Source organism: Equus quagga, chromosome 6, assembly GCF_021613505.1.
Source record: "Equus quagga isolate Etosha38 chromosome 6, UCLA_HA_Equagga_1.0, whole genome shotgun sequence".
Lineage (NCBI taxonomy): Eukaryota > Metazoa > Chordata > Mammalia > Perissodactyla > Equidae > Equus > Equus quagga.
In genome coordinates this window covers 95,503,462-95,522,038 of record NC_060272.1, presented here as the reverse complement: position 1 = coordinate 95,522,038, position 18,577 = coordinate 95,503,462, and the positions used below count along the sequence as shown (strand labels likewise).

General features: G+C 34.8%; 1 protein-coding gene across 4 annotated transcripts in view; it reads left to right on the top strand.

The window, feature by feature from the left end:
- The window catches only part of VPS13A (vacuolar protein sorting 13 homolog A), a 232,063-nt gene that overhangs the window by 23,725 nt on the left and 189,761 nt on the right, over positions 1–18,577 (top strand). For all 4 annotated transcript variants that reach the window (XR_006889118.1, XR_006889119.1, XM_046664752.1 and 1 more), the window contains exons 6-12: positions 7,294–7,403; positions 8,104–8,163; positions 9,959–10,018; positions 10,214–10,294; positions 12,972–13,029; positions 17,178–17,305; positions 17,501–17,607. Coding sequence is in view for 2 of the 4 variants with exons in the window: in XM_046664752.1 (XP_046520708.1) it covers positions 7,294–7,403; positions 8,104–8,163; positions 9,959–10,018; positions 10,214–10,294; positions 12,972–13,029; positions 17,178–17,305; positions 17,501–17,607 (604 nt within the window). In the remaining 2 variants the exon portion in view is untranslated. The remainder of the gene's footprint in view (positions 1–7,293; positions 7,404–8,103; positions 8,164–9,958; positions 10,019–10,213; positions 10,295–12,971; positions 13,030–17,177; positions 17,306–17,500; positions 17,608–18,577) is intronic.

Genomic DNA, 18,577 nt, shown 5'->3' with positions numbered 1-18,577 from the left:
TTGTCTACTTTTTCTTTTGTTGCCTGTGCCTTTGATGTCATGTGCAAGAAATCATTGCCAAATCCACTGTCTGCAGCGTTTGCCCAACGTTTTCTTCTAAGAGTTTATTATAGTTTTTAGGTCTTATATTTAAATCTTTGATCCATTTTGATCTGTAGTTTTCTTTTGGTGTCTTTGTGTGGCTTTGGTGTCAGATTATTGCTGACCTCATAGATTGAGTTGGGAAGTATTCTCTTCTCTTCAGAATTTGGAAAGAGTTTGAGGAGGATTGGTATTGTCTTCTAATTGTTTGGTAGAATTCGCTAGTGAAGCCATCATGTCCCAGGCTTTTATTTACTGGGAGAATTTTGATTACTGATTCAATCTTCCTAGTTATATGTCTATTCAGATTTTCTATTTCTTTGTGATTGTTGTCTTGGTAGGTTTTGTGTTTCTGAGAATTTGTCCATTTCATCTGGTTAATCCCATTTGTTAGCATACAATTGTTTACAGTACTCTCTCATAATCCTTTTTAGTTCTGTAGAATTGGTGGTAATGTTCCCACTCTCATTTGTGATTTTAGTAATTTGAGACTTACCTTGTTTTTCTTAGTCCATCTAGGTATTTTTGATTTTGTTGACCTTTTCAAAAACCCAGCTTTTGGTTTCGTTGATTTTTCTCTATTGGTTTTCTATTCTTTATTTAGTTTATCTATGCTCTAATCTTTATTATTTCCTTCCTTCTGCCAGCTTTGGGTTTAGTTTGTTCTTTTTCTGTTTGTTTAAGTTTTCTAAAGTTAGGTTGTTTTGAGATCTTTCTTATTTTTATTTATTTATTTTTTTAAAGATTTTATTTTTTTTTTCTTTTTCTCCCCAAAGCCCCCCGGTACATAGTTGTATATTCTTCGTTGTGGGTTCTTCTAGTTGTGGCATGTGGCATGTCCGCGCCCAGGATTCGAACCAACGAAACACCGGGCCACCTGCAGCGGAGCACGCGAACTTAACCACTCGGCCACGGGGCCAGCCCGATCTTTCTTATTTTTTATAGCTATAAATTTTTCCCTTAATATTTATTTCTGTGTCCTATAAATTTTAGTATGTTGTGTTTTTATTTTCGTTCATCTCTAAGTATTTTGTAATTTCCCTTATGATTTCTTCTTTGTCCATTGGTTGTTTTAAGAATGTTTGATTTCCACAAATTTGTGAATTTTCCAATTTTACTTCTGTTATTGATTTCTAATTTTATCCTGTTGTGGTCAGAGATGATACTTTGCATGATACCTTTTTTTAAAATCTCTTGAGGAGCTGGCCCTGTGGCCAAGTTCGTGCGCTCTGCTTCTGCAGCCCAGGGTTTGGCCGGTTCAAATCCTGGGCGTGGACATGGCACTGCTTGTCAAGCCATGCTGAGGTGGCATCCCACATGCCGTGACTAGAAGGACCCACAACTAAAAATACACAACTATGCACCAGGGGGCTTTGAGAGAAAAAGGAAAAATAAAATCTTACAAAAAGAAAAGCAAAAAAGAAGAAAGAAAATCTATTGAGACTTCAATTTGTGTCCTCGTGTGGTCTGTCATGGAAAATGTCCCATGTGCACTTGAGGAGAATGTGTTCGCTGGCATTGTTGGGTAGAGTGTTCTATATATGTGTGTTACATCCATTTGGTTTATTGTGTTGTGTAAGTCCTCTATTTCCTTACTTATCTTCTGTCTGGTTGTTTTATCCATTATTGAGAGTGGTATATTCAAGTCTCCCAAGTATTATTATAAAGCAGTCTGTTTCTCCCTTCAATTCTATCAGTTTTACTTCATATATATTGCTAGTTTGTCATTAGGTGCATAATTATTTATAATGTTATATCTTCTTGCTGTATTGAACCTTTTATTAATATATAATGTCCTTTTTTATTTCTTATACCTTCTTTTATTTCTAGTTTGTCTTGTCTGATGATATAGCCACCAGTACTCTCTTTTGGTTACTATTTGCATAGAATATCTTTTTCCATCCTTTCACTTTCAGTCTGGTCGTGTCTTTGGATCTAAAGTGAATGTCTTATAGCTAGCATGTAATTGGATCATGTGTTTTTATCCATTCTACTAATCTCTGTCTTTTGACTGACATGTTTAGTCTGTTTACATTAAAATAATTACTGCTAAGGAGAGACTTCTGTTATTTTGCTGTTTGTTTACTATATGCCTCACCATATTTATTTGTCCCTCAATTACTGTATTACTGTTGTTATTTTGATTCAGTTGATTTTTTTTGTAGAGAAGTTTTGAAATTCCTTGCTCATTTCCTTTTGTGTATATTCTATAGCTATTTTCTTTGTGGTTGTCATGGGGTTATATTTAACATCCTAAAGTCACAACACTCTACTTTGAAGTTATACCAGCTTCACTTCAATAACATACAGTAACTGTTTTTTTACAGCCCTGTCCCTAACTCTTTCAGTTGCTGATGTCACAGAATTACATCTTTATATATTGTGTTGCCAAAACAAACTAATAATTCTTTTAAATACATTTGTCTCTTAAATTGTGTAGAAAACAACATGTGCAGTTACAAAGCAGTTACCATAATACTAGCTTTTAGGCTAAGAATTTTTTTATAAATATATTAGTTTCTCAAATCCTGTAGAAAACAAAAAGTAGAGTTACAAACCATTGTCACAATAATATTAGCTTTTTAAATTGCTCATGTATTATCTTTTGTTGGGGTCTTTATTTTTTCATATGGCTTCTAGTTACTGGGTAGTGTCCTCTTATTCACCCTGCCCTCTTATTTTCACCTTATTTCACCCCCCGTCGTCATGTGTCAGAGGGTGGGTCTGCTGGTAACACATGTTCTGAGCTTTTGTTTATTTTGGAATGTCTTCATTTTTCCCTCACTCTTGAAGGACAATTTTTCTGGATATAGCGTTCTTGATTTTTTTTCTTTTAGCACTTTGAATATATTGACCCACTGCCTTTTGGCCTTCGATGTTTCTGTTGAGAAATCTGCTCAAAATCTTTTTAAGGATCCCTTGTATGTGATAAGTAGCTTCCCTCGCGCTGCTTTCAAGATTCTCTGTTTATTTTTGGCTTTTGAACATTTGATTATAATGTGTGTCGATGTGGATTTCTTTGAGTTCTGCTTACCTGGAGGTTCTTGAGCTTCTTAAATGTGTGTAATTATATCTGTCTTCAAATTTGGGAAGTTTTCAGCTCTTATTTATTAAAATATTCTGTCTGCCCCTTTCTCTCTCTTTTTTCCTACTGGGACTCCTACAGTGTGTATGTTGGTCTGCTTGTTGGTGTCCTGTGGGTTCCTTAGGCTCTGTTCACTTTTCTTCAATGTTTTTTCTTTCTGTTCCTTAGACTTGATAATTTCCATTGTTCTATCTTAAAGTTCACTGATTCTTCTGCCTGTTGAAATCTGCCTTTGAATCTTCATCTGGTGAATTTTTCCTTTTAGTTGTCGTACTTTTCAGTTCCAGAATTTCTGTTTGGTTTCTTTTTAGGTATTCTATCTCTTTATAGACATTTCCATTTGTTCATACATTGTTTTCTTTACTTTCTCCACGTCTTTCTTTAGTTCTTTGAGCATCTATTCAACAGTTGTTTTAAGATTTGTCTAGTAGATTTGTTGTCAGGTCTTTTTCAGGAATAGTTTTTGTTGATTTATGTTTTCCCTTTGAAGGACCGTACTTTTCCTGTTTCCTTGTATACCTTGTGAGTTTTCACTGGAAACTGGACATTTGAATCTAACAATGTGGTGTCTGTGGAAATCAAATTCTCCCCCCTCCCCATGGTTTTCTGTTTTTTTATTACTGCTTGTGTTTATTATTATTTTTTGATTATTGTAGGATGTCTCTGTGCCAAGGATCAGCCTGAGGTATAAACTTAAGGTCTTCTCAGATCTTTTCTTAGCCTGTGCCTTTCCCTGAACATGTGTGGTCACATTCTAGTTTTCCCCATATGTGCAGTTGCTTTTGAATGTCCTAGCCTTAATGTTTTGCTCCCGAAAGGGCAAGAAGATAACAATGAAGGGGGCAGAAAAAACTAGATACTGGCCCTTTAAATTCCCTGGATGTCACTTGAGCTGGAGGATGAGGGGCTTGCAACAATGGGGGATGGTACAAAAACAATGTCCACTTTTCTCTTTGCACTTCTGTGATCAGAAGCGGCAGTCAGCAATTAGACCACAGACCTCCAGATATTCAGAGGATAGGGCCCCTTGTGCTCACCTTGACTCCAGCAAGTTGTGTGCAAGCTGCTCTAGGAAGAAGTGCATAGCTGCCTGCCATGAGCCTGGGGGCAGGGGAGGGGTAGCTGCTGCTGTGCTAAGAGCTGGAATTTATATAAATTAATTGCAATTTACTTTCTAAGCCTTCCTCTTGAAGTTGCAAGCCTTTGATAGACTCCAGAGTTCTGAAATACTTACATTAGGCAGCTTCTGCCTGTGCTGTTGTGTCTACATGAGAAGACAGCTTCCTGGTGTTTTCTACTCTGCCATTTTCCCCAGAATCCTCCTCTCTTCCAGTCTTCTCTTTCTTAAGTCTCCTAGACTTTTTCCTTTTAAAAATTATTTTTATTTTATCAAGATAATACATATACATAGCTTTAAAAGTTAAACAGTAGTATAGGACCCATAATTAAAGGAAAAAAAAACTGTCTCCTGGCTTAGTCCTTCACCCTGCCCTCTGCAGATCTACTTTCAAGTTTTTAACGTGTGTTTGTGTTTATCTCCATATTGCTACATAAGATGAGTACTCTTCTTCTATTTGATGTATTATGTTCATACACCATTTGTATATGTATATGTATAAGCTTCCTTCTATGGACTATGAAGACCGACCCTAATTTTCCATCTTCCTAATAGAGTTAGATTTTTAGTTAAATCAGTATTCGTTGTTTATGTTATCATGGCCATATATGAATGTTTACTCCTGAGCCAAATAGTCTACTCTGATTACATATGTTTCCTGGCACAACTTTATTAGCTTGGTAATAGTAGGTGGATGTAGATGTGATTGTTTATTATGTAGAACTTTTACTTAATGTGTCTGTTTCTGGTAGATGGATCTCCCTGTACCTTCATGTACGTGGTTTTGGAGTCTTTAGCCTGTCAGGTTCATTTTGTCCAGAATAAACCCTTGCTTCTCACTAGAGTGGGAAAGGGATAGTTGATTGGCTGTGTGGACTGGGGTAGGGAGGGTACATAGAAGTCCAACTGCTCATTACACAGACTTTAAACCAATCCCTGTATCATCATCCGGTCCCTCCACCATCCTTCCTCTTTGCCATTTACCCCAGTTCCTGAATCTTTCCAGGGTTCTGTTTTTTGATTCATCTTGTGTTTTATTGGCATCTCCATCTATGGGCATTTAAGATTGCGTTTCTTCCTCTCTGGTACATCGGCTAAGGCCATCTTCTTTCCAGCTTCTGAACTTTTGAAGATCTCTCTTATCTGTTCTTTCTCCTGTACTCTTTCTTTTGGCCTTGGGATTTCTCAGAGTTACCAGCATTAGGCTGATAGTTCAGGCTACAAGATGTGGATGAGATTCCCTGTAACAGCGGTATGGAATGAGAAAAAAATCCGTGGTCTGAGCCCTAAGGAAACCCAACATTTAATGATTGTACAGAGGAGGAAAACAGAAAACAATCAAGAAGAAATGGTTAGATAAATAGGAGGACATTTGGGGATTGTGATTCCATGGGAAAACAATGTTTTGGGAAGCAAAGAATGTATCAGATCCTGCTGAGATATCAGGTAAATTGAGGATTATGAAACAGTCATTTTATTTATGACATGTAGAGGTCATTGGTCACCTTAGAAATAGCTATTTTTATTGATTTATGATTTCAGACAAGGAGCTTCTGTTTCTTCCAAAGTTGGAGGCAAGGTGATCTGCTAAGAGTAAAGAGAGCAGTGGAAGAGTTGTTGGACTTTTGAGGAGAATCAAAAAGAATTTTGAAATAGTTATTCTGGAGACTGTGAACAAGTTGACTGGAGAAGTGTAATAAGGTTGTTGGTTAGTTGAAGTTGGTGATGACTAATTTACAGTAATTCCAATCTGTACTGTTGTGATGTTCTCCTCTAGTACTCACCTGGCAAGGCATAGGCATGTTTATATAAAAAGTAGATAGTTGGTTTTATTCAGGGTTAGAGTTTTATTGACAGAGGAACATGAGAAAAAAAGAGCAAAAGAGTTTAAAGGGTTGATGAAATAATATATTATGGAATCCGAGCTGGATAAGGAAGTCAGCAGGAAACTAGTCAATAGGGAAAGAAAGATTTAGCATTTAATTGAATGACTGAATACATTTATAGAGTAAAGGATTTTGTTAGGTAGTGGTGGGATTCAAAGATTAAAATAAAAAGCCCTGTCTTCAAAGAGCTTATATTCTGAATTTATATTCTGCTATCTGCTTATTAATTCCAAAGTTCTTTTATATTCACCTATATTCGCTTGTGTCTCTTGCATTTGATATCACTTGCATTTGATGCTCATATGATATCTTCATCAACTTTTCTTTATCTAAGGCCTTCTGGGCCAGCTGAGTTAGGGAGGAGTAGTAAGTCATTAGAGGAGAAGATAGATAATATATATATACAGGTGGAACAGGACTAGAAATAGGACAAGAGATAGCTTTCATTGGCATTTTCAAGTTGGGGGAAAAAGTAGTAGTAACTAGTAGTTATCAAAGGCCTATTAAAAAAGAAATGAGGAAGCTCAATTCTTTATTTTTTCTGTTTCCCTGGGAAGTATTGAAACTGGAGATAGTCAGTATTGTTTTTAGAAAATGAAACAAATGATGAACTTCATCTTTGCTTGAAAGGATAGAGGGAAAGGGTCTTATAGCTTCTATTTTGTATTCATCAGGGGGAGGAGCATATTCAACTATTTTATACATCATTACCATAGACCACTTATGATGGTATCACTAATTTTAAGGGAGATTCCTTCTTTGCTGCTGTTTCTGGCTTTTCTAATTTAAGCCTATTATAATTCTTACCTAATAATCTTCATTGTTTTCCATATTTTTGTGTACTCAGGTAGTTAACAGAGAAAGTTATAAAATTTAATGCTAATAAATGCTACATAATTGGTTTTGATTTCATTGAACAAGAAACTAGCTTTTGAAAACTATTCATTGAGTTGCCTTTGAAAGTCTTTTGGTATGGAAGACTTTTGGAAAACAAGCTTTTAGTGTTCTGTTTATAAATACAGATTTTTTTCTTTAACAAGGTAATGTTTATGTTACCTCGATATGTGGATATTTATAGAGTATATTTTTCATTCAAGTTAAAAAAGAAATATTTGCAATTGTAGAAAAAGAACGGGTGGAGAAACAGGACACTTTTACAGAAAAATTAATTACTCAGATCATAAAAAATCTTCAAGTGAAAATTTCCAGCATCCATGTTCGTTATGAAGATGATGTAAGTATTTTAATAGGTGACACTAGTTTTTATATTTATATATATTTTACTGTTTATTGACATCTGCTCTGTAGTGGCCAACCTGTTAGATGTTGGGAAGTGGAGGGATACAGAGCTGAAGAGGACAATCTCTCTTTTCTATAATTATAGCTGTAATTTGAGTCCTTAGTGCCTTGATTACACTTTTGTAAAATGTTCAAACGTCAGATAATGAGGGAAAGTGCCTTTCTTATATTATAATCACCTTTGATAGGTAGGATTTATGCATTTAGCAGTTATGTATTTTTGAAATCCTTTGAATTAGACTATATTTACCTCCTGGAAAGAGCACTGGTCGAGGAATCAGTAGAACCAGACTTAACTAAGTTGTTTGGTCTCAGATAGATCATGTGTTCTCTCTAAAACACGTAATTATTGGCTTCTCATAGCACTGTTGTGAGGGTCAGTCAGTTTTTAAAGTCTTGTTTTTGTAAACTGAAAAACATTATGCAGATGTATTATTATTGTATAACACTAATACATTGATACTTACTACTTTATAATTAATATTAGGAAAAATATAGGAATAAAAGTTCCAGAAAGTAGTAAAATGTTTTTGAATGTTTGGAATAGTGTACTTCCCAGAAAGTGAACTTTTTCTGTAAAGTGAATTTTGTCCAACTACTAAAACTCTGAGTAAAATTTATTCTTTCCTCTTTAGATCACAAATCGGGACAAACCACTGTCATTTGGTATTTCCCTTCAAAATCTCAGCATGCAGGTACTTTGTTTAAAAGTTTAAATATTTAATTGTGCAGTAAAGTTAATCAAACTACTAATTCCTATTCAGTATGCCAGCATCAGAAATACATGTTTATGTAGAATTGGTATAAAAAGTGTGTAGACTGGATTCGAATTGAGGATAGGTAGTTTTGAAAGTTTCACCTTTCAAAAAATGGTTATCAAATTTAGTTTAAAATATGAGACACTATTTTGCTGATTGTTATATTTGATACTTTTTTTTGCTTAAAAAATCCATTTCTGAGTTTTAAATGAGTAAAGACAAAATAAAAGTAATAACTGTTCATTTCAGAAACTTGATAGGTCATGAATAGCATAAATAAATAAATCACCCGTTTCCTCACCACCTTTATTGTGGCATGCTTTCTTCCTGTATAATTTTTCAAATTGAAGAATTTTAAAAGTATAAGAACACATAGAGGATTATGAAACATTTGCTTGCATCCAGAATGGACAGTTGTTGAATTTGTCATTTGGTTTAAGTTTTAAGTACTTTCAAAAAATGTACTGTTATAAAGTAAGTTTAAATCCATTTTGTTCTCTTTTCCCACCCCAGAGATAAACATCTAAGTTTTTAAACTTTTATATCATGTATCATTAAAATGTATAATATTTGGTAGATTTTTAAAAGTTAACATAAATATTTTGCATGATTCTTCTATAAGTTCTCTTTCTCTCTTCATAATGATTTTGACATTTATCTGTGTTGCTACGTGAGATTCAATTCATGCTGTCTAGTATTTCAGTACATGCTTTTTTGTTATATCCATTGGATTTTTGTGTATGATTTCTTTTTAAAACATTGATCCACTGCAAGCAAAAAAAAAAAAGAAAGAGGGAAAGCCAATGAAGTTATTTAATGACTTCAGTAAAGTTGGGTGGGGCAAACTGTTAAGTGCTGCTGGTAGGTTGAAAAGTAAGGATGGAGAATTAGCCATTGGATTTGGCAATGTGAAGGTCTTGGTAACTGTGACAGCCCTGGTTTTAACCGTCACCTTTGGAGGTCCTTGGAAACTTGTCCCCTAGCCCAGACCTATTGAATTAGAAACTCAGGTTGGGGTCCAGCCATCTATGCTTTTAAGTGCCCTTCAGATGATCCTAATGCATGCTAAAGTTTGAGAACCACTGTTCTCCATTCAGTTCTCTACAAAAAACGAAAACCTTCTTTGTAAAATAAGCATCTGATCACTTTATTGCCCTCAGTGGCTTTTCCTTGCTTTTAGAATAAAGTCCATAGTTTTGTCTTAAAATAGTTTGTAATCCCTTTTTAACCTGACCCTGGGTAACATATCTGGTTTCACCTCTTTTCTTTGTCTTGTATTATATTCTCTGGCCATATTGGGCTACTTCAGTTTCCTGAACATATCATATATTTGGATATCTTCCTTCTCTGAATCATATTCCCTATTGACCTTAGAATCAGTAATTTCGGAATAGAAATTACCATCATATATTAAGTTAGACATCATGTTCTCCAGCACACCACTGAGTTTAGGCTCCTACCATGTTCTCCCAGAGTACTATGTATGTAACCTCTGTTGTGGCACTTACCTGTTTTTAATTGCTCATTTACTTGTTTGCTTTTTGAACCGGCAGTGAGCTCCTTGAAAGCAGAGACTTCCTTGTGGTCAGTTAATATTCTTTGACTGAATGTTATATTTTCAGGGACATTTTCATGGGAAATTGGTCTAGGGTATGATAGATATGATTAATCGGTGCCATTTTATATGTAAATGACATTTTTCCTGCCTTTTTAATTTTTTTTTTCTTTTCAGACCACTGATCAATACTGGGTTCCAGATTTACATGATGAAACTGAGAAACTATTTCGTAAGGTAAAATAAACAAATATATTTTGTCAACCCATGGACCTGACAAGAGACTTTTAGAAAGGCAAATGGTAATGTATACATAAGGATTTATGTGAATTGTGTTTACTTAACTCTGTTTTATTTGAGACTTCTTAAGATAGCAAATGTTAAAGATCCTTCAAAGAAAACAAGACATATAATAATTTGATTTATTTTCAGTTAATCCGATTGGATAACCTTTTTGCCTATTGGAATGTGGAGTCTCAGATGTTTTATCTTAATGATTATGAGGAATCATTGGTAAGTAAATTTTTTTTATGTATATATATGTGTACATATTTGTTGGTATCAGATCTTGCATAAGGTTTTATTCATTGTCATTTATCTAACATACTGTAGTCAGTGGTATTCTTTTTCTAGGCAAAATCCATTAGCAGAATTTACAAAAATAGGTGAATATATGTGTGCCTGTACACAAACATGTAAACTCATCCACGTATATCTTTTTGTTTGTTTGTTTAATTGACAAGCAATATTATGTTAGTTTCAGGTGTACAACATGATTCAATATTTGTATATATTATGAAATGATCACCACAATAAGTGTATTTTATTTAACGTCCATCATGATAGTTACTGAATTATTTTTTCTTGTTTCTTGTGATAAGAACTTTTTAAGATTTACTCTCTCAGCAACTTTCAAATATGCAGTACAGTATTGTTAACTGTAGTTTCCATACTATACATTACATCCCCATGACGTACTTACTTTATAACTGGAAGTTTGTACCTTTTGACTCCTTTCACCCGTTTGCCCATCCCCATCCCCTGCGTCTGGCAACCACCAGTCTGTTCTCTGTATCTGTGAGCTTGGTTCTTTTTTTTTTTTAAGATTCTACATATAAGTGAGATCATATAGTATTTGTCTTTCTTTGTCTGACTTATATCATTTAGCATAATGCTCTCAGGGTCCATCCATGTTGTCACAAATGGGAAGATTTCCTTGCTCTTTATGACTGATTAATATCTCATTGTATATATATACACCATATTTTCTTTATCTGTCATCCATTGATGGACATTTAGGTTATTTCCATATCTTGTCTATTGTAAATAATGCTGCAGTGAACATGGGGGTGAATGTATTTTCTCAAGTTACTGTTTTTATTTTCTTTGGATAAATACCTGGAAGTGGAATTGCTGGATCATATGGTAGTCTGTTTTTAATTTTTTGCAGAATCTCCATACTGTTTTTTTAGAGTGGCTATACCAGTTTCTATTCCCACCAACAGTGTTTGAGGATTCCCTTTTCTCCACATCCTTGCCAACACTTCTTATTTCTTGTCTTTCTGATACTAGCTGTTCTAATAGACGTGAGGTGATATCTCTTTGTGGTTTAATTTGTGGATGATTAGTGATGTTGAGCATCTTTTCATGTATTTGTTGTCCATCTGTATGTCTCCTTTGGAAAAATGTCTATTTAGATCCTCTGCCCATTTTTTAATTGGATTGTTTTTTTGGCTGTTGAGTTGGATGAGTTCTTTATATATTATGGATATTAACCTGTTATCAGATATATGATTTGCAAATATTTTCTTCCATTCAGTAGGTTACATTTCCATTTTGTTGATGTGCAGAAGTGTTTTTAGATTGATGTCCTACCTGTTTATTTTTGCTTTAGTTGCCTTTGCTTTTAGTGTCAGATCCAAAAAAATCATCACCAGGACTGATGTCGAGGAGCTTATTACCCCCTAAATTTTCTTCTAGGAGTCTTATGACTTCAGGTCTTAGATTCAAATCTTCAATCCATTTTGAGTTAATTTTTGTTTATGGTGTAAGATAGTGGTCCATTTTCCTTCTTTTGCATGTTGCTGTCCAGTTTTCTCAATACCATTTATTGAAGAGGTTGTTCTTCCTCCATTGTATATTCTTGGCTCCGTTGTTGTAAATCAATGGACCATATATGCATGGATTTATTTCTGGACTCTCTCTTCTTTTCTGTTGATCTGTGTGTCTGTTTTTATGCCAGTACCCTGCTGTATAATTACTACAGTTTGAAATCAAGCAGCATGATGCCTCCAGCTTTGCTTCTTTCTCAGGATCGCTTTAGCTATTCAGGATCTTTTGTGGTTACATACAAATTTTTGGATTGTTTCTTTCATTTATTTGTGTTTTCTTCAGTTTCTACCATCAGTGTCTTATAGTTTTCAGTGTACAGGTTTTCATCTCCTTGGTTAAATTTATTCCTGGCTATTTTATTCTTTTTGATGCAATTGTAAATGGAATTGTTTTCCTAATTTCTGTTTCTGATAGTTTGTTATTAGTTTATAGAAACACAACAGATTTTTTTTATATTGATTTTGTATCCTGAAACTTTACTGAATTCATTTGTTAGTTCTAAGTTTTTTGGTGGCGTCTTTAGGGATTTCTATGTATATAATATCATGTCATCTGCAAATATTGACAGTTTTATTTCTTCCTTTCCAGTTTGGATGCCTCTTAATTCTTTTTCTTGCCTAATTGCTTTGGCTAAGGCTTCCAATACTATGTTAAATAAAAGTGGCAAGAGTCGGTATCCTTGTATTGTTCCTGATCTTAAAGGAAAAGCTTTCAGCTTTTCACTGTTGAGTATGTTAGCTGTGTATTTGTCATATATTGCCTTTTTATGTTCAGAAATATTTCTTCTATATTCACTTTGTTCAGAGTTTTTGTTATAAATGGATGTTGAATTGTGTGCATGTGCCCAGACACAAACACATGTGAACACAGGCATGTCTTAATAGTTCTTGGAGCATTCTTTTATAATAGTAGTTTAATGAGATATTGTCTAACCACTTTAATATTTTCCATAGCTAAGTCCTGTTAAGTTTATTTTTTTAAATTGCTTTTAAACATTTTTCCTTTGCATATAATGGGATTTTTTAGGTTAAAGGTATATTGGCATGAATATAAATAAAAGCAATTTTTCTTTTAACAGGGCAGCTTGAAGAGTGGTATTGTCCATGAAAATATTGTTCCAGAAGGTTATGATTTTGGCAAGTACATTTCATAAAATAAAAAGTGCAATTAAAGTAAATCAGTATAAATTTTAAGTGTAAGTTGTTGATGTCACTGTGATATTTCATGTTAATTTTCTCATATAGTTAAATATATTTATAGATGCAAAAGCGAAACACTTATTTTTTCTATATCGTTCATTGTTGAGGAGCTTTTGGCTATATTTCAAAACTATGGGAAAGAAAAATCTCCAATAAGGGAGGATGTTAATAAATTGAGAGAAATCTCTCAGGATTATTCAGTAACAATTATGATATGTGTTAAAGACATTTTGACATGGCAAATAACGTTTAATAAAGCTAGTTGATCTTACTATTTAAAAAATGTGTATATAAAAATTTTCTTCTTTATACTTTTTTTCTTGTTCCACATTTTCTGAAAAGAACATGTAGTACTTTTATAATCAGAATTGAGTTACTAAAATATGTAGAGAAAAGGAGTGTTGTTTCTTCCACCCTAAAGGCACTTAATAGATATTGATTGGTGATAGATGACTTAGCTCTTGGTTTTGGCTTTCTGATGTCATTAACCAGTGATACTTGTTTGTGTTCTTCTACCTTCATGACTATTCTTTATCAGTTTCCTAAAGTGGCTCTTCTTGTGCTCACTCTTAAAATACCATTTTCATGGTTTTGAATTGGTTTCATTTCTTGATTCTCTTCTTACAGGAAATATTAAGAACAGACGAGATTGTCTGTCATGTGTGTTGTTTATTCTCAAATGTATCTCTTTAGGTTGACTTATTTTTCCTTTGCCCCACTATCATTTCCTCGTGTATCAGTCAGGGTCTGATGAGGAGACAGAAACCGTACATAATTTGAGCAGGGAAAGTTTAATATAAAGTGTTGTTAACTATAACAGGGAATTGGAGTAACAAGGAATTGGGTAATAAAAAGTTGGGAGACCTCTAGAGAATATAGGAATAGTAGATGGAAGGAACAGCTCCTACCCTAGATTAAGATGGAATGCCCAAAGAAGGTGGTCTGCCTCCTTCAGCACTGAGATCTAGATGCTATTGGAAAAGACATGGCCGTGGCTCACTGATTGGCAGGAAAGTCTCTGTGGTATTATGCCAGCAAAATTTGCTGCAAATTTGCCCTCAGGAACTTTCTGGAAATCTACCCTTTAGGGAGCCTCATGAAGATTTGTCTCATGGGAGGCACTCCACTACAAAGCTGCCTTAGCAGGTGCTGGGAGAATTTGCTGGCTGCTGGACGTTGCTAGCTGAAGAAATCTGTCATGCTGCAGGAGCCAGGCACTGGAGAAGCCACTCTGTAGGAGCTGGGTGTTGCAGAAGTCATAGCACTGCAGGAGTCTGTTGAATGAGCACATTAGAACCAGGAAGCATAACTCCTTCCTCCTATGGTGTCTCTCCAGTGTCCTCTACTGATAAAGATTAACATTATGTTAACTGGGAAAGAAAAAAGTTTTAAAGGGCCCAAATGTAGTTTTTAGAGCAGGCAATGAAGGGTGAATTTGGAACTCACAGGTAATAAATTGATAACTGGCATACCTGCTGGAGGAGGAAGAAGGAAGGAAAGTTTAAAAAAAAATTTTTTTTTTGATTTAATGGGAGAACAGTTTTTTTTAGGTTAAGATGGGAATGATCCATAGAAATGAAGAATAAATGAAGTAAGAGAGGGAAGGGGTAATTCCTAGAGTGATATGGGTGCAAGGGGATAGGATCTAGTATTCAGGTGAAGTGCTTTGCCACAGATAGGAGCATGGTCAGTTCAATTGTAAGATAGATTTCAGTTATAAGAGAAGTCCTGATATTGAATGGACAAATAGATATGGTGATAGGAGTTTATAGAATTTCTCATCTGAGCTCTTCTACTTTTTTTTTTGATTTCTGAGATATTGGAGGTTTGTGGAGGGCAGAGTGGCTGTGAAATAGGAGAATGAGAGATTGAATAGACTAGAACAGCATTCTCAGAGTGCTAGTTCAGACTAGCAGCATCAGTGTCCTTGGAAACCTGGGAGAAATATACATTCTAGGGCCCATCCCAGAGCTACTGAATCAGAACCTCTGAGAGTGAAGCTCAACAATCTATGTTTTAACAAGCTTTTCTGGTGATTGTGATGAATACTGAAGTTTGAGAACCACCTGTCTAGAATAGGAATTGGCCAGGATTTTTTTGTTAAGAGCCAAGTAGTAAATTAAATATTTTACATTTTGTAGGCCATATACAGTCTCTGTCATATCTTCTTCTTTGTTTCTTTTAAACAGCTCTTTAAAAGTATAAAAATCATTCCTAGGTCACTGGCTGTGCAAAAACAGGCTATGATATGGATTTGGCCTGTCTCTGGACTGAAGGAATGTGTGTGTTTCCTCAGCAACGTTGAGGACCTACTTGAGATTTAGGACATTAAAGTGAGACCAATCAGTGTGATTGTATATATTTTTTTCCCCAACCACATTCAGCTGCTCAGGTACAGGTGTGGAAATGGAGAGTGACTTTATCCAGTTTAGGGTTTTACCTAGTAAGTACACTGACAAAGTTAGAAGGGCAAAGGAGTTGAGGGTAAAATGCAAGGGAATGATGAAAATAACTGATCATGGAATTTCAACAGAGTGGGGAGGGAACTGAGGGCATGAAGCAGAGGTGAAGGACAGGATTGGTAGAGGGTCAATGAATGGTAGGTTCCACAGGACTTGAAGGTTTGGTATTGAAATACTAGAGAGGTAGGTGGTGGTGCTAGTAGGAGCATTGGATGCTTGAGACTGAGATTATAGGCAGGTCGAGGATATTGGTGTGATAAGGTTTTATGGATGAGGTAAGGGTGGAGGAGTTCAAGTAACTGAGAGGCCATGGTTTTGGAAAGATCATTTGTGTGTTGAAATCACTCAGAAATTAGCACTGCCAGGAGCTAAAATCTCAGAGAGGTGGGAGAGGGTGTAGCACAGGGTGGGATAGTTGATTGCACCTGGAGAAGGTATAGTGGGTGATGTAGTCTTGTGTGTAACAGCAGACTTAAAGCTGGGGGAGAGAGAGAATTTTATTTTTCAAATACTGATATTATTGCTTTATACATACACTTTTTTTTTTTTGCTGAGGAAGATTCATCCTGAGCTAACATCTGCTACCAGTCGTCCTCATTTTGTGTGTGAGCCCCCACCACAGCATGGCCACCGACAGACAATGGTATAGGTCCGCACCTGGAAACTGAACCTGAGTCACCAGAGTGGAGTGCACCAAACTTAACCACTAGGCCACTGGGGCTGGCCCCAATATATATACTTTTTAAACTTTCTCTTAATATATCCTTCCATTTATATACATACAAATTTTTCTCATTTTTAACCGTATACTCTTCTGTTGTATCATGTACCATAATGAATTTAACCCATTTCCTGTTGATGAATATCTCCTTGTTCCATTCAAATTAAAAGTATTTTTGAATGCTTAATGTGTAAAAAATTAGGTGTTATGCATTGGGAATGATTAAAACAAGAGGAATATATTATCTTTGTATACATATTAGCTTATAAATTAATAGTTGATCTCTATCTAGATTCTGGTATTACTGGTCTCCCTCTGCATTATTCCTGTTCTTTTGAGGACTAAATACAGAGGATTGAGAGAGGTTTGCCTTATGGGTTGCCCCAAGAAGGTTATACTGGGTAAACCCTCACTCATCTTTTCTCTCCTCTTTTACAAGTTAAAAAAGGAGGAACAGATGGATACAGAGAAACTGATCAGAAATTATAACCACTTTTGTTAGTGATTAAATATGATCCTTTTTTTCCCTTTAGCTTTTCTGATGTGCAGTCATTCCTTAAAACTGTGAACTTTTATTAAAACTATTTTATTGGACTGTTTTGCCATTTAGAGGGTGTTCTTCCTTTTAAGGCTTATATTGGTGTTTTGAGAGGGAGTTCAGTTAGCCTCTATTGTACTTAGAGAAGACCATATGAATTAAAGGTAGGAAAAAGATAAAAGAATCTTCTCCACTAATTAAGTGACAGTTCATCTGACCAAATCATAGCAGTGTGGAAATCTGGGAACTGTAGGAAGGGGATATAAGAAATGAAAATCAGTATTTTAAACTTGATCTCTTTAGTACTTTGAGACTCTTAAAATATAACTCAATTTAATTTTTAAAAATTTGTATTATTTTCCAGTATTTCGCCCCATATCTGCTGTTGCTAAACTTCAGATGAATCGCAGATCGGATTTTGACTTTTCTGCCCCCAAGATAAATCTGGATGTTGAGTTACATGACATAGCAATTGAATTTAATAAACCGCAGGTGATTTTTTTAAAACATATTTTAAATTGTGAGATATAGTTTGATAAAAGCAGAACTAAGATTTTAAATATTTTTCAAAAATTCCTAATGTTACGTGGTAACATTTTCTTTGAGAAGTCAATAATTTAACTTTTATCTTCAACAATTGAACATGAAATTGAAACATTTAAGAACTTTAATTTTTTTATTTCTCAGTATTTCAGTGTTATGGAGCTTCTTGAATCAGTTGATATGATGACACAAAATCTGCCATATAGGAAATTCAAACCTGATGTACCTCTGCAACACCATGCCAGAGAATGGTAAAATGACTTAAATTGTTTTAAAAGTTGAGGTATGGTTGACATATAACGCTCTTAGTTTCAGATATACAACATGATTCAATATTTGTATATATTGTGAAATGATCACCACAGTAGGTCTAGTTAACATCCATCATCAAATATGTTTACAAAATCTTTTTTCTTGTGGTGAGAACTTTTGAGATGTATTCTCATAGCAACTTTCAAATATGCGATACAGTATTAACTATAGTCACCATGCTGTACATTACATCCCCCTGACTTACCTATTTTATAAGTGGAAATTTGTACCTTTTGACTCCCTTCACCCATTTCACCCACGCCCCACCCCCTGCCTCTAGCAACCACCAGTCTGTTCTGTGTGTCTCTGAGCACGGTTTTTATTTTGTTTTTTTGATTCCATATATAAGTGGGATCATACAGCATTTGTCTTTCTCTGTCTGACTTATTATTTCACTTAGCATAAAGCCCCCAAGATCCATCTGTGTTGTTGCAAATGGTGAGATTTCATTCCTTTTTGTGGCTGAATAATACTCCATCATAAATATATTCCACATTTTGTTTACGATTCATCCATTGATGGACACTTAGGTTGTTTCCATATCTTGTCTGACTTGCTGCAGTGAACATGGGGGTACATGTATCTTTTCAAGTTAGTGTTTTCATTTTCTTCAGATAAATACCCAGAAGTAGAATTGCTTCATTTAAATTTTTTTGTTTTTAAGATTTAAAAAATATAGTGTAAAAGTGAATTTGTTGACTTTAAGAATAATTTTTTAAGATACTTTCTTTAAGGGGTGATATTAACTGTACTTTCATTTGTGGCTAGAAATGTATGTAGCTATGTTTGCTTATTATGTTAATAAAGTTGACATAAAGGATTCTTTATAACAGAATTTACAACTGGAGATGCTAGAATATCGTTCATTTACTGTATATTTGAAATTATTAGAAAACTATATCCCAGTTC